The following is a 17,255-nucleotide window of genomic DNA, read 5'->3' as shown; positions in this document are numbered from 1 at the left end:
TGCTCTTTCCCATAACTTTTTCGTGTGACTGATCAACTTTATTCCCCTGTAGTTACTGCAGGTCTGCACATCCTCCTTATTCTTACAATTTCAGCACATTTCTTCTCCATTCCTCAGGCATCCTTTTCACTTTCAAAATTTTGTTGAACAATCTGGTTAAACATCTCCATGCTTCTACTGTTATGTCATCTGGTCCAACCGACTTTACACTCATCATCCTCTTAATAGCTGCTCCCAATTCCTCCTTACTAATCCTATCCACTTCCTGTTTCACCATCTCCACATTATCCAACATTATCTCCACATTATCCAACCTCTCTCTCTCTCTCTCTCTCTCTCTCTCTCTCTCTCTCTCTCTCTCTCTCTCTCTCATATTCCTCATTCATCAGCTTTTCAACACATTTCCATCTGTATCCTTTATTGCTCTAACTTGCAGCACACACACACACACACACACACACACACACACACACACACACACACACACACATATATATATATATATATATATATATATATATATATATATATATATATATATATATATATATATATATATATATATATATATATATATATATATATAGTTAAAATTTTGTATTGGTCAATAATTTGTATTATCCAAATTATTGACCAATACAAAATTTTAACTTTACTATGAACAAGCCTGCTTTTTCTTTAGTAGTAGGTTTTAGACATAATGTGCAGAATTGTGCAGTGTGCATGACTCTTCACTTTTAGAGAAAAATGAAATAAATATTATGTCTAACAAAAATGACAGTCTATCTATATATTGACACTTAAATGATTACTAGTCTTATAATGTGGCAACTTGGGCTAACCTTGTTTTACCATTGGAAGTTGTATCCAAGGCCAACACACACCTGATTTTACATGAATGTCCCTTCAATTTTGAATAGAAATTGGAGAACAGTTCTCACAGAACACCTCCAGAGCCACCTACAGTGTATTTGCAAGCCAAACATGAGGAAATGAAGCATGCAAACACTGGCCAGATGTGCATGAGGGTAAAACTGTACACTTCATTGTATATTACTTGACAACCCACTTGCATGTTGCCTTTTGAACTTTTCAGTCATTTGCATAAGTGTTGCTAGAATGACTAGAGAGTGGTCTGTATGTAAATTCAAACAAATAATGTTTACCAGAGAGATTTCCTAATTGAATGGCTGACATTCATTATCCATAGTGTATTTACTTCATGTATTCATTGTCGGATTTTAATTTAAAAAGGGTATGTATAATAGAATTGTCACATTTAAGCTAGATGTAACAATTCAATAGTGATTTTATAAAAAACAAAAAAAAACAAAAAAAACATGCCAATTGTTTTAAAATATCCTATTTCTGCATAATAATGCACTGTTGTATTCTTTAACCCAGGTTATTTCCCCAATTATTATTCAAATCAATTTCTACATTCCAAACCAGATATTAGGCTATACATAACGTAACGAATAAGTAACGTATTCAGGTGTGAAATTATATTCTTTTTGGTCCAGCACAGTGAATAGTTCAGGTTCAACAATGCTGCTTAAACCTGAGCCATTATGGCTGGAATGTTAAAGGAATTTCCTAAAATACTTTTTTTGTCAGTCCGGACAGACAGACAACACACAGCAAGCAGAGAGAAAGCATTCTATTTTGTTTTTCTTTTCTCTATGCCTGAGAAAAAAGGAAAAGTTGCAGCAACAGGCTCTTCCTGAGCTGCAGCGGATATGTTCTTTGTTCCTCATGCAGGATGTCATTCCCACCCAGGAGTCTCCGCTTTCCCAAGTACATCACACACCAGCAGAGTCAACTGTTCCTGCTCTTTTTCTTTAAGCTAAACTTTTCTTCTGTACAAAGGCACAGTGTAGTAAGCGGATATTTAGTGAATAATTTTTCTTTTTTGATTCGTTAGATCATCACAATATATGTTCAAAATATATTTATTTATTTATTTGTTTGAAAAATGTACCTTTTCTGATTTTTTTTACTACACACCAACACACTAACCAAGTAAGAAATTTCCATGTGATCATTTCTTAGTTTCCCATGGCCAAAGTCACCATATGACCATAAACTTAATCCAACACAAGTGACTCATAAAATTTCACTGACAAAAGCAACATGAACACAGAGTGATAACTAGAATTCTAAATAATTAAATATCATTTTGTAATTTGTAAATTCTTGAACTTTTATTACATTATTATTATTATTACTTTTCCAGGCTTTTGGAAAGGAAGTAATTTATTCTGCCAGGCCTCAATACAGCTGGAGAATTGTTTGACCAGTGCAGCTGTCTAAATTGTTTGGGAGCATCTTCTGAATGAAGCACAAACACTTTGCTGTGTTGTAGCCACACAAACATAAATGTTTGGTTTTGATTTGGTCGCTCAGGCCCTAGAAGAGGAAATGTATTAAATAGAATAGTTGGCATGACCCAAATACAGATAGATAGATAGATAGATAGATAGATAGATAGATAGATAGATAGATAGATAGATAGATAGATAGATAGATAGATAGATAGATAGATAGATAGATAGATAGATAGATAGATAGACAGACAGACAGACAGACAGACAGACAGACAGACAGACAGACAGACAGACAGACAGACAGACAGACAGACAGACAGATAGATAGATAGATAGATACTTTATTCATCCCAATGGGAAATTTACACAGAGTTGCTGGAAAGGCTGCCACACCTTGCAGCGCCAACAAAGTATCACATACAGGAACTGTTAGCAACAACGCTATAGCATAATGAAGAGCAGAACTTGGAGGAGCGTAGTACAGCTGCTTCACACACAGAGGAAGATTTGAATGCACTCTCAGTAGTGTCCGAATTGAGTAATAGGGCCACAGTGGGAAGGGAGTTCTTATAGCTTTCTTATACCACCATAGTATTTTGTATATCAATCAAAAGAAGTGACCCTAGGTCTGTTCAATGTTTCCATTTTACTAAGAGCCTTATGCACATTCAGAAGCACACTGACAAATGTACATATACTAGCTACAGTGATTTGAAAGGTAACCATTTTTTTCCTTTGCAGATAAAACATTTGAACTTGATGAAATTATTTCCTAGATTGCATGCTGTTGAATGAGTGGAAAGGTGTGGTTTGTAGAGAGCCACTTCCAATTATTGTAAAGTCAGTCTTTAGGACACCCACCAAACTCTTGCACTTTTAGTGGTTGAGGGACAAATGATTTATGACAATTTTACAAATATGTTGGTGTTTTACCAACGATAAATTATGTAATCAATCCAAACCTACTTCATGTACTTTATTAATGTTTAATGACAAACATAGAGCTGGAAGGATGTATTTAAGAAGAAGCATGTGGTAGGTGAACCCCTCCTGTGTGAGTAATAGAGTATGTGCTGTTATAAGTGAGATCACTGTTCCTCTGACAAAGGATCTACCCACAAATTCTTGTAAATTTGTACCAGGTCATTGGTATGTTTATGTATTCTTAATTTGGACACAAATCCAGAGTGAAATCATGAACAATTTTCTATATCATTATAGTATTTCATTCCAAATTAATTATTCCAAGCCTGTTTGTCAGTTCTTCAGAGGAAGCTGGAAATCCGTTAGGATAAAGGTAATAATTACCAGTAGAGTAGAAAAACCGAATGTAGTGCTCTTGCTCGAACCTCAGCAACAAGTATACACCACAAAAGCCTTTTAAAATATGAAACAGTTGTACTCAAGCAGTACTAAACAACATAAGAGGTTATTGGTATTTTTTCCATAATACAGGACAAGACATTATAATGAAGATATTTTGTTTCAAATTGTTAAGTGTAAGATTAAAATTTAAAAATTTTAAATTTTAATCTTAATTTTTTAAATTAGGGTGATCCGGTACACTTAGGGTGTACTTACTTTGGTTGCCAGCTATTTTGACAATAATGGCTGTATGTTGAGTTATTTTCAGACGACAGTAAATCTATTCTGCTATTCAAGCTGCACACTGACTCTTTAGTATTGTTCCTTGTAAACATATGCTAAAGTGGTTGCTGAAATGTTAGGGGTGTACACACTTTCCATGCAGTAATAATAATTATTACATGTGCAATAATTTGTATAACTATCATTGTAGTCTGACTTCAAAATCTGTTTCACTGCTGCTACAAATTTGATTTCATGCATTTCACTAAATATATATATATTTATAAAAACAATTTGATTATTTTACTTTAATATTTACTTTAATGATTTACTGTGAGCAACTGAAACCAAACAATTTCCCTAAGGGATCAATAAAATATTCTGAATCTGATGATTCTGAAGCAAACTCCCGGGGCGGGGCTAAGGGTTTGACGTCACGTCGCTTCGGTCCTGTATCCGAGGTTGAATGAAGCAGCTCTGTAGCTCTTTCTGCTTTTCTCCGCGGATCATAGCGGATGGAAATCAGGCGTTATGCGCTCTGAAATGTGACCTTGCGCTACGACCAAAAAAAAAAGGGAGAAAAATACATTTCGACTTAACCATCAGTGGAAAAGCGATACTGTTGCTCTACAGGATCACAAACAAATGTGAAAGAGAGGGGAAAGTCAAGAAGCAGGCACACTGACCTTGTGTGGGGTTTTGTTGTTTATATAAAGCTGTTTATCGTGTGTCTTGTCCGTCATGAACATGGATGAGGACAACAGCGGTAAGGACATGCATTTATTACATACTCTTATATACTGTCCATTGCTAAGACAAACATACCTATTAAGCAGGGTTTTTTTTTTTATTCCGAAATAGTTGATGTAAAAATGGTCTTTTTTTCTGTAAATTATACTTTAGGTGTAGTTCCTGTAATGAACGATTTATAAAAGGTTCAGTATAAATAAAAGAATAGCTTTGTTTTAGTACTACTAGTATTATTATTATTATTATTATTATTATTATTATTATTATTATTATTACTATTACTATTATTATTATTATCATATCATGTTCTTCTTATTCTTATTAATAAAAATAATAATAATAGGCACAGACTTTATTATCTGCAAAATAAAACATCGTCTAAACCATATATTTTTCTTGCTTGGGACTCATTGCTGTGGTCGGCAATTTTATTACATTTTCATGTTGTGGCAGCTATCAAATGAACTAATTTATCTCTAGCATTTGGTCGTTTGGGTAAGTCAGTGGTTCTCAAAGTGAGGTCCGTGATTTATTTATATTTTTTAATACAAACCTTAATAGCTGAAAAACAAGTAGATCTATAAATACTGTCAGCTTGGACCTGGTTTTCATGTGGAAAGTTAAGCAATATAAAGATCCAATAAAAAGCTGGAATGTTACTATGCACAATGGAATAATGATCCTAGTAACTGAATAGTTCATTAAATAAATCTGTTCTGAGGGCTACATTGCCAAGTCATCAGTATGGCAGACTATGTGATCCCTAAAAAAACTATTTTGTTCGGCTAAGTGTGTGGAAACCTGGCCATAACATCCATATGTTGGTCTGTTCGCACAGATTTGGAAACACACAGGAATTGTTCAGAATGTCTTAGTGTGCTGTAGCACTAAGATTTGCGTTTCAGGATGACAGTGATTTGGGGTGTTGGTAGAGAAAAGCCTGAGTATCCACACAGAGCCCTGGCCTCAACACCACTAAACATCTTTGTGAGCATTTGAAGTGATGGCGGTGCTCCAAGCTTTCTTGCCTGACTTTAGTACACAACCTCACTAAAGTAACACCTCAATATCTAGTGGAAATACTCTTTCACTCTCTTCTGAGTAACTCCTCTCTTCTGATTTCCCAGAAGAGTAGATATTGTGGAGTGGATATATTGTTATTATAACAGCAAAGCAAGAACAAATTAATGATAATGTCCATGGTTTAGGAATGGGATTATCACTACTCCAGCATACTCCACATACATAGTCCACATACTTTTGACCACATAATAGTAGTGTATTGTAATTTGATTTAGTTAAATCCTATTTTAAATAAAAATGGTTACAATTAGAGTGAACTAAAACCTTTTAGTTTGTTTCCAGTGATCTGTTGCTCCTGGATATTGTATTGTTTTAATAACTTCATTTGTAGTGTTTTGTTAACATTACAACTAATGCAGTTTCCTTATTACAATATACGGCACACCTAGGAGGTACATTTTCACAAACATTGACAAAGATGTGGATGCTTAAATAACAGTTAATAAGAAGCAATCCTTCTTTATGCTGTTATTACACACATTTTACGAATGAACCAAACCTCGAAACATGTGGTCCTGAGACTTGAGTGTTTTTTTAGGATGGTACTTACTGTGTATCAGCATCTGATGAATTGTGAAGTCACTGTGAGTAAGTCTCTTTCATTATGACAATTCCACCGGTCTCCTCAGTGATGCAGGAGCTAGTGTGTTTTATTTGGCCATGGGAAAAGCTAAATGGAAAAGCTTCCCTCCATTTTCTCTGGCTGGAGTTTGAAAGGTAGAAAAAGGAAAGCTCTGAAATAAGGCCATTCCGTATTGGCGATCTGCCAAACTACCCCAATACTTCTTTTTTTTTGTTCCAACTTGGAGATAATGTAAAGCTTTAGTAAAAGCTGTTGTTCCCAGTAGGTGTTTGCACCACTGCATGGTCTAGTGAAGTTTGGCAGTGATCTGTGCTTATATTACAAACTCAATGCCACCGTTGTCTGGCTCTCCTGAGGGTGCTGTCTGGCACTAGATGAGACAGAGGGAGGGGTCATCACCTCATTAATACTCATTATAGGAAGTGTCACGACTGACCTAAGCTCAGTTCAACACAATGAATTTGCCTCGTCCCTACACCTAACCATTTTTATAATATTTTTCCATCACTTCTACAGTATTTTCATTACTGTTTTGGTTTAAGTAAACATACAGACCAAACATGTTTCAACCTGCATAGTGACATTTTTATTTTATAAAGTCTATATACAAACCATCAATGGATATTCAGTCATATGCAGGCAGGAAGACAACCTCCACATGTATATACTGTATATAGATTGCATTTCTGAGGATATATTATCAGCTGATGGTTGTGTATTAATGACAGTGATTGTTCTTAGTGGATTTGAAAAAAGAGCGAAGGGGATATGTGAAGAGCTTTTTGTTGTCTGAGTGTCACATATGGAACTGGTTTATGGAAACGTTGACTTTTAAGATGTTTTCCCAGCAGTAGAAGGAGATGAGTGAGGTGATGGCATTTTTGTGTGGTTGTGTGCTTCATTCTTGACACAGAGGAAGAACAGGAAAGACTGAGAGGTTCTTTCTTTGCTTTTGATGCTTACAAGCAGTGATTGTTAAAAGTAAATGAGGTTCAGTTTGTTTCTGGTGCAATAAGCCTTTCTTTTGTCTTCTTTAGAAACAGATTAGACACAGAGACATTGCTTTTTAAATAAAAATGTGTTTATTTTGGTCAGTTGTAACATTAGTAGCATAGACAGCAGGTCAGTTCTAGCTGTTGGTTATTTACATTTTTTTTAATAGTTATGCACATGACCAGCAAAATTGCAGACAGGTTTTCAGAAAAAAACTGTATAGTTCATAACAGTTTAAATATAATGAAAAATATATCCTGTGTAAGAGCTCTAAAAAAACCCAGAAAAATTTTCGACACATTTTTATATGTAGATATTACTGTGGGATTTTTATTGACCACCAGCTTGTTTGTCTTCATGCAAAGAACCACAATTTTATAATAGTGGACGTGAAGAGCAGATGTTTCCTTAGTGTTTTTGCTAATATATTTGCCTAGTAAATAGTTGGATTTGGGTTTCATTAAGAGAATAAAGAATAACACATGAGAATCAGGAACTGCTAACTGTGTTTTATACAGAGCTAAGCTCTTTTTCCTGTCCATCTGTTTTACTTGTTATGTATGTAATGCAGGTGCTGCTGAACAAACACAAATTTACTACAAGCTAAACATTTGTATTTGAACATTGAACTTTAAATTAATTGGAATGTGTGCAGCCCAAATAATAGTGATTTTACAGACGATCCAGGAAATAAATCTGTTTTAAGAAATGCAATCACGGTATCACAAAAAGGGAGAATGCTCAGGAGAATCTTTTAAGCCAAATACTCTCATCCAGGCTACTTTCATCAATCCTATTTAACATTATATAGAATTACTCAGGACTCATATCTTGGCCATGAAAGTGGCCCCCCATGAGACCATCCAACATTAGTCATCTAAAAATTACCTCACTCAGTGTGTATCTCTTACTGGAACTGACAGACAGTATTACTCCATATTCCCATGATACTGCAGACACTGTCCACCTCAAACATGATACTATGTTTAATCCAAGGATATCAAATTAAAGACAGTGTAAAAAAATATAGAGGCATAGAGTGAGAAAGAGGTTAAAGAAGTTAACGGCATACAGTGAAGTTTGAAAAAGGCACTGATTTACTGTTTGTAACTAAGAAGATTATTACTCATGTAACTGTTATGTATTTACACATTCTTTCTGGTTCTATGAAGAATAATCTATTACTCAGGACATGATCAGGTAGTTTAATATTCTATCTGTATCATTGGCTTTGGCTTCAGTTACAGTATCAGCTAGAAGTCATTGTCTTAAATTTCACATTGAACATATAAAAGCTGTATGTTCAGAGTCGTTTTGAGTTCCGCATCTGACATGTAAGTGATGGTGGCATATCGGTGAGAAGGGTAAACTGATTTAATAATCCAGCAGAGATTTAATCTACAATCTGATATGTCATTCCATAAAACAGGCTTCATGTGTAGCAGGGCAGACTACAAGATCCGATTATGTTATCTTCTCTTTAATCCAGTATAATCGCACAAGAAATGCTTTGGGAGTAAATGGCCCATGTTAATGCCATAGGTATGTTGGGCAGCTCAGCTTTTTGTTGTGCAATGAACAAATAGCCGGTAATTAAGATTGTATAAAGCCTCTTAAACAAATAAATGGAGGATAGATCTATTGAAATTGCCATGTGCCAGAGATAAACATTTGGTGAATGTTAAGCTTTGTTTAATTAAATGCTTACTTTCCCTCTATTGTCAAGTGGGGAATTAAGAGAACAGCAGGAAATCCCATTTTACAGCACTGATTATCTTTTCCAAATTCGTGCTTGTTATATAATGAGAGATGGACAAATTGTTCTTAGATTTAGTGTATCAACCACAGAAAGCTCAGTCACACACCACATTGACAGAACTGTAATGTTCACAATAATATTTAATAATGTTAAATACAATTTGGCATTTACTAATGAAAATCTGTTTATAGTCTCATCTAATAAGGATAAAGTGACAGATGATTAAGACTGTTTAAGAATATGAGCACATGAATATGCAAAGGGGTGTGTGTGTGTGTGTGTGTGTGTGTGCGTGTGTCCATGTGTGTGCATGTGTGTGTGTATATATGTGCATGTGTGTGTGTGTGTTTGTGTGTGTATATATATATATATATATATATATATATATATATATATATATATATATATATATGTGTGTGTGTGTGTGTGTGTGTGTGTGTGTGTGTGTGTGTGTGTGTGTGTGTGCATGTGTAAATTGTGGCACAAGCGAAATTGTTTCCGTCTCATTTGACCATGACCCTTTGTGCTTCCTCAGTTACGGTTATTTAATGGCTCATAGTTTCCTCAGGCTCTCCAGCTTTATAATACACAATGCTGCCACTTTCAACCTTTCCAACCAGCTTGACGTTTCAGTTACTGTCATCTTACACTTTCATGGAAAAATGTTTACTATTGAGTACAAAATATAACAGTTTATAGTTTCTCTATTGCAAAGATCTTGTGATCGGGAAAACTGTTTTCTTTGTTTTTCTTTTTTTTTTCTCATTTCAATGTTTTTTTGCCTTTCTTTCAACAGTACCTGAAGATCTCTCTCTAGCAGAAAGGGATGAACTGTCCAACATTCGACGAAGGAAAAAAGAACTACTAGATGACATTGAAGTATGCACAATTTAAATACCATGCATTTAACACATCTAACCAAAAGTTCCATAAAAGCTCATTTTCTTTTTTGTCTTGCAGCGGTTAAAGTTTGAGATCGCAGAAGTGATGACGGAGATTGAACATTTAACGTGCATCGGCGAGACGTATGTCAATTTAACCCCTATCCAACTAAATGACTGCTTGTGCTGCTTAGTTATTTTTCCTTGAATGTATTTAATTTATAATATTGCCAATTAAGAGTTATTTATGTTATTCTTCATTATCATATAGAAAGACGACTCAGAGGAATAAACAGATGGCTATTGGACGAAAGAAATTCAATATGGATCCTAAAAAGGTATTGCATTAGGTGGTCCTGATGTGGTCAGATAAAGAACATGCAAGCAAAATGCTAAGAGCTAATGTAACTTTTTTAGGGAATCCGGTTTCTTTTGGATAATGACCTTTTGCTACAAACACCTGAGGACATTGCACAGTTCCTGTACAAAGGAGAGGGCTTGAATAAAACAGCCATTGGAGATTATTTAGGGGAAAGGTAAGTTTTTCAGCAAAAGTATATTTTTATATATATATATATATATATATATATATATATATATATATATATATATATATATATATATATATATATATATATATAATTGTTTGACTTCATAACTAATACTAGACTGGAATTTTTGCAGCATTTTCGGATGACAACACATTACAGATGACAATTCTTAACCTCAACTGAGGTTGCCAGATCTTACCTCGCAAATGCTGCTATTGTAATCTTATTAAACTATTATATATTCTGCTTTTCTAATATAATTAAACATGGAACATTTAGCTGCAGGTTTGGGTGACCAGTAGTTAAACCATTGCACTGGATTAAGCAGTGAACTTGGAAATCTGATCTAGACTGACATCGTAGAATATCCATGGTAGTGTGAGTTATAAATCTTTCAGTACATATTGATAGTCTGTCTGGCATGCCCATCCCCCTCATCCCGCTTCCCTTTCAAACAAGGATTTTATTGAGGATTACTGTGGAACTGAGTGTAATAGCACAAGTAGATACATGTGTACAGGTGGGTCATAAACATGATAGAAAAGCAAGCCTTCCTTTTTTATTCGCTACAGTTTGTAAAAAAGGATGAATAATTTACTTTAGGCAGTTAATTTTCATTGTATTGGCAAAGATTTCTTATCTGTTATTACTGAGGTTAAGAGGGTCATTTAGAGGCAAGGCGAGGCAGAGGGGTGCAATCAAGCTGCAGTGGAACGGTCAGTTAGGTTTTATTTGCCTTATACTTGCTTTATTGCACCACTGTGGGTTTGTGGGTTTCGTTTTTTTATAGGCAGGATTATTGACGACAGTATTAAACAGTTTACACCTTAGACTTTACTTTGACTTAAATAATAATTTACATATTTGACTGATTTGGACTGTGAATGTGTGAATTCCTAAACATAAATTGTGAAATAAATGTTACTGAATTCTTTTTTTTGTCCTTAGAGATGATTTCAATATCAGCGTTCTGCAGGCCTTTGTGGAACTTCATGAGTTTGCAGACCTCAACCTTGTGCAAGCTTTACGGTGAGAGGTCTTGTGTAGACATACAAATTCTGTACATTGAACATTCTATTAACGTACATTTATTACCAAATTATATGACTTGTTATTTTAGTCAAATTTCAGATTTTCTAGAAAAAAAACTAGGCCAAATATGACAACTGTTATTTTATTTTATTTCTTTGTCAGGCAGTTTCTGTGGAGCTTCAGACTCCCGGGTGAGGCTCAGAAGATCGATCGGATGATGGAAGCTTTCGCAACGCGATACTGCCAGTGCAACCCGGGTGTCTTCCAGTCCTCAGGTTAGAATCCTAATGGTAACAGGCTGAACGATAAAGACTTGTTCAATTTATACATACTGTATGAACATTAAAGCAATTTAAGAACAAAGCCTTCTTACAGTCATCTCTCATGGGAACATTGCATTGAACACAAGCACTAGTTACATGAATGAATTAAAGGAATCTCTAAAGAATGCGGATCCTTCGGGAAAGTGCCCTCTGGGATAAACAGTGCTGATGTTGGCTTAGAGACGGTGTGAGGCACTACAAAATGCAATGCTTTGGCAAGAGAAATAAAGGCTAACATGCCAGGAAGAACCATAATTTATTTCAAAATATAGCCTGTTCGATGAAAGTGCATCAGGAGTTGTTGTCCAAACTGGTTCCTTTAAAATAGGTCCACAATTAATTAAATGGAGTGGAATTCATTATTTGCTGTCAAAATTTATCAAAGGTTTTGGATGATGTTGAAAGGACAGATTTTTTTTCTCTGGATACTTTTTTGGGCACTGGGTGTGCAGAGGGCTCATTATCAAATACTGAAAGTGCCTTTGCTCTGCAGACACGTGCTACGTCCTGTCATTCTCCATCATTATGCTCAATACCAGCCTGCACAACCCCAATGTCAGGGACAAGCCCACTGTTGAGAGGTTCATCTCTATGAATCGGGGCATCAATGAAGGTGGTGATCTGCCGGAGGAGCTACTAAAGGTACGTTTTATTAAATTCTAATGATTAGAAATTAGTGATATACAAATCAGTTTCATTAAAAAAAAAAAAAAAAAACATGATTATTTTTAATCTACATGGATACACCTAGTTTCCCTATTTTCTTGCAGAATTTATATGAAAGCATTAAAAATGAGCCCTTCAAAATCCCTGAAGACGATGGCAATGATCTGACACACACTTTCTTCAATCCAGACAGAGAAGGATGGTTGTTGAAATTAGGCAAGTCAGCTGATCATGTACAAAATTTTATGTGATGAATGTGACAATGCAATATAAAAGTATGTCAAACAGGCCCTTGCCTACAGCTGCTGGATACTCTCCGAGGACCTCTATTTGCTCACTTTTACCAATTTCACCTTTTCTCTTCTTTCTTCCTACTTTTTCTCCACTGAAACCAAATCCTTCTTTTTGTACTAAAGTAAAACTACACTCCATGTCACTGATAATTTCATGATCAATATCCCAATTATTTGAGGAGCACATCACATTGTTGCACATGGTTGGATTGCATAAAAGATCGGGTCTGAACCCTTTCTTGTTTGCAGTGGTGATGGACAGGTTGATGGACAAGGTCAGACAGGAGTCTGAGATGATATTGTGATTTGTGGTGAGAGTAGGGAGCAGGTTGAGAAAAGCCTGGAGGGGTGGAGGTACGCGGTTGCAGGGAGAAGAGGTGGTGAAGGTGGATTTGTTTAAGTCCCCGGGTATAACAGTGCAAAGTAATAGAGAGTGTGTTAGAGAAGTGAAGAGTGCAGGCAGGTGGAGCGGGTGGAGAAGAGTGGCAGGAGTGATTTGTGATAGAAGAGTATCTGCAAGAGTGAAAGGGAAAGTTTATAGGACTGTGGTGAGACCTGCGATGTTGTCTGGTTTAGAGTGCATTGAGTAAAAAACAACTCATTAGAGGGACAGCGCATGTAGGACGTTTAGGGGGTCAAAGTGAGGAAGACATGCAGGTAGTTGGTTTGAAAAAGGGGGATGTAGAGGACAGAGTAGTATGGAAACTAATGAACCTCTGTGGTGACCCCTAATGGGAGCAGCCGAAAGAAGAAGAAGATTTGTGGAGCACATTATAAATATCACTCACCGTCCGATCTACGGTTAATTCTGGTGATCATCCCTGGACTACCTGTGTTTCGGAATATACCCGTTGTACATGCTGCTTTCTAGCTTCTGTTTGTTTCCCAAGGCTAATAAACATCCTATTCGTATTCTGGTTTCTGACTCTTGATCAAAGCATGATAATAATATAGTAGTAGTAATTTTGAAGTATTATTTATGTTTTTTACTGTTGTTTTTTTTTTTCCTTACCTAGGTGGAAGAGTGAAGACATGGAAAAGGAGATGGTTCATTCTCACTGATAATTGCTTGTATTACTTTGAATACACAACGGTATGTAATGGTGAAAAATACAAACATACAGACAGTATGAGCATGGGAAGAGAAAAGGAATATTAAAGAGGTCTCATTAGTGCATTGGTTCTTGGTTTTGAGATTAACTAGCTTGTAGATAGTTCTCATATTTCAAGTGATACCTGAATAATAAATGGCTTAGAACCATAATTCATCTCCGATATGGCATTACTTATTATTTACTTATAGTCAGTGAATGGGGAGGTATTATTTAAGTAAATTCAAGGTGTTCAAAATTGCATTCAGTGAATGTAGTATTTTGATTTTACTTCAATTAAATTAATGTTTTATTTATGCAGCACTTTGTATAACTTTTATACACAGAATATACTTTACAAAGGAACTTTCCCCCTCCCTTACCTCCCGCTGTGTTTTTTCATCAGTGACAGGAAATTTTCTTTCCGATATAGTGAGCTAGATTTAGCTCTCAAGCAAACAATAGCAGCTCAATGCGCAATATCAGTTTTGTCACTGTCTTAATCTCGCTCCTTCATAACCCTGCTGTAAAGTCTTAAACTTGCTTATGTATTTCCAGGACAAAGAGCCTCGAGGAATTATACCACTGGAGAATCTCAGTATAAGAGAGGTGGATGAGCCAAGGAAACCAGTAAGCACTGATAATAATTGTGTCATGGAGAAATATTGTTTTAGTATGACATTAAAATGCAGTGGTGGACGATAATGAAGTAATTGAATAATGAATTAAAGTAATTGAAATGAATTAAACTAAACCCTCAGTAGCTCAATTCAGAAAAAAAGAGGAAAGAAGTAGGAAGGCAAAAGATAAAAGCTATCTTGTGTATACAGCTCTATCGCTCATCTGGTTATAAGGATAGCAAAGGCTAATGCATTTAATGAAATAGGTTCATAACTGTATATCACTTACGTTATGCTGTGTTGCCTGCTATGCTTTTACACATAAAACAACACTTCTTTTAGCTTGCATAACAAATTATTTCAAACAATTACAGCCTAACTAGTCTAGATGGATTGCAGTTAAAGTCACACTTATTGATTTGGTTATTGATTGAGGTGATGTCATAAAGGTTTTCTGTTATTGTACTGAATAGGTACTGAACTGGGTTCAGTAAGGGGAATCTCCAGTGTGGCTTAATGGCTAATTTAAGACATTTTATAAGGATACAGATGTTGTATGTATCTTATGGCTGCAATTAGCCAAGGAGTTGTATGGTTCTTGGTTCTGAAAGTTTTATAAATTTAGCACAATGGCATGGGAATTTAATTGTGCAATAAATGCATTTAGTGATATTTGTACATGAAAGTGAGCTTTTAGAAATGTGTCCAAATTTGTGGCCTGATCTGAGAAAATGTCTTTTACTCAGTTAAATTCAAAAGTTTTACTTTTACTGGTGTAAATATTTTACCAAGTATATCTCTACTTTTAATCAAGTACATGGTTTGTGTACTTCGTCCACTACTGTTAAAATATAACGCTTTAATTCTGTTAACTTTTAGAACTGTTTTGAGCTCTACAACCCTAGTCATAAAGGTCAGGTGATCAAGGCGTGTAAAACAGAGGCAGATGGGAGAGTTGTGGAGGGGAACCATGTGGTGTACAGAATATCAGCCCCAACTCCTGAGGAAAAGGAGGAGTGGATCAAATCCATCAGGTATGCTCATGACTGCCTCTAACAAGTGGTGTTTTTTTGTACCTCTCTCTCACACATACACACACACACACACACACACACACACACACACACACACACACACACACACACACACAAACAGACTATTTTTTCCGTTCAACTTTCTCAACATTCTTATCAGCACAATAATAATGCTAGAGGAAGAGTGCAGCTGAGTGCCAGAGGTACTAGTGAACACAATCACTAACCCACACTGCAGGACTAATAAGAACTTCACAGGACATACCAGAACTCTGTTAAAACAGCACTGATTATTGCACAGAGTTAAGCTACATGAGTTTTTTTTATTCTGTCGCACTTTTCCCATGTGAACTAAAGAACATATTTTGTCACAAAAAGTACTTTTACAAAGATGTATAAATAGTAAAAGCAAGCAAAACTGAAATGACCCATTAAATTTGATAAACACAGTAGATCTGAATCTGCCCAAGAGTATTCAAGTCACTTGCTTCTGTTTTATACTGTGTGTCCACTATATGTGCAGTAAATGCTGTGTCAGCATATCCGGTAAAACTGCTCCGAACCTTGGGCCTTGTTTCATCTTTAACCCTTCAATACCAATAAGGAGAATGTATATTTGTCTAGTGTGAATAGTGAATAAATCATTACACAGTCCTAAAGCAGTGTAACCAGGATTTTCTTTTCTTTTATTATTCCCTCTTATTGGTTGCAGGGCCAGTATCAGCAGGGACCCTTTTTACGAGATGCTGGCAAGCAGAAAGCGGCGTGTTGCCACTAAGAAGTGACAGCAGGATGAACTTTGCCGGGGCGCTGATCTCTAACAGAGAGTCTATTGTCTGCTACAGGGGAGCGTATAAAATCACTCAGAAACCTAAAGGAGTCTAGCTGCACGACACAGAGACCTCCAGTCTAAGCAGCATAGGCTCTCAGCAGTAAAACAGTTTATTGTTGGTGCATACTTAAAGTGGTTTAATCTGCAGAAAGGTTTCAGTCTTCACCAATTGTTGGTAAGAAAATTGACTTTTCACTTGTGGTGTGACTTTCAAATGTAAAGTTTAAAGGATAGCTGCCATTGTGAAGCCCTCTTTATGTACACGATATAAACTCCTAAGGCTCAGCTGCAGAATGAAATACACTGACACTACTGAAGTCAGTACCACACTGCCCTCTATTGATCAATGACCATTAACATATTAAGAACTATTTTGCCTTAGAATATATACTGATAGCAGTGCAAACTGCTAATTTTTGGACCTTTCCCCTAAATTGGGTTGACTTTCCATAAATGTATCCTATTATTTAATGATCATAGATATTTCATGTGATCAAAATCAGCAGGACTGATTATGTAAAATTTCGCACTACTACTATTCTCTGTTGTTGTTTTTAACATTTTTTTTTTAAGTCATATAGGCAATGAAGGATGTTTCTCTTGTGTATGTGATTCCTTAAATATTAAAGGACTTTATCATTGTCAAGGACCAAATGACTATCTTCCTACTAAAAAAACTATTTGACACAACTATTCTAAAATCAAGAACATGTTTTATTGTCATTCTGTGAAGCCTTCGTGTGCAGTACAGGTATGCTGGTCCAAAAAAAAAAAGAAAAAAAGAAATTTTGCTGAAGGTCCATGAGGTAGCACTTACAAATTATTTAATGGAACAAGGCTTTCAAAAAAA

The 17,255-nt window shown here is 35.6% G+C and overlaps 1 protein-coding gene across 1 annotated transcript; it reads left to right on the top strand.

Moving 5' to 3' along the window:
• Positions 1 to 4,355: 4,355 nt before the first annotated feature.
• Positions 4,356 to 17,051, top strand: cyth3a (cytohesin 3a). Its single transcript, XM_083555661.1, has 13 exons — positions 4,356 to 4,680; positions 9,879 to 9,961; positions 10,043 to 10,107; positions 10,235 to 10,301; positions 10,381 to 10,499; positions 11,463 to 11,543; positions 11,709 to 11,821; positions 12,363 to 12,511; positions 12,640 to 12,751; positions 13,845 to 13,921; positions 14,478 to 14,549; positions 15,419 to 15,573; positions 16,286 to 17,051. Exons 1-13 carry the CDS (start codon positions 4,656 to 4,658, stop codon positions 16,356 to 16,358), a joined length of 1,191 nt encoding a protein of 396 aa, XP_083411787.1. The 5' UTR covers positions 4,356 to 4,655; the 3' UTR covers positions 16,359 to 17,051.
• The last annotated feature ends 204 nt before the right edge of the window (positions 17,052 to 17,255 follow it).

The sequence above is a fragment of the Silurus aristotelis genome (genome assembly GCF_946808225.1).
Source record: "Silurus aristotelis genome assembly, chromosome: 12".
NCBI classification, from domain to species: domain Eukaryota; kingdom Metazoa; phylum Chordata; class Actinopteri; order Siluriformes; family Siluridae; genus Silurus; species Silurus aristotelis.
This window is presented reverse-complemented; position numbering and strand designations above follow the sequence as displayed.

What these genes read in the sequence shown, in the direction of transcription:
- cyth3a (XM_083555661.1), top strand. Translation starts at nt 4,656, where the DNA reads ATGAACATGGATGAGGACAACAGCG. An exon ending in TTAACGTGCATCGGCGAGAC is followed by an intron (nt 10,108 to 10,234) that starts GTATGTCAATTT and finishes ATTATCATATAG; the next exon opens with AAAGACGACTCAGAGGAATA. An exon ending in AACCTTGTGCAAGCTTTACG is followed by an intron (nt 11,544 to 11,708) that starts GTGAGAGGTCTT and finishes TTTCTTTGTCAG; the next exon opens with GCAGTTTCTGTGGAGCTTCA.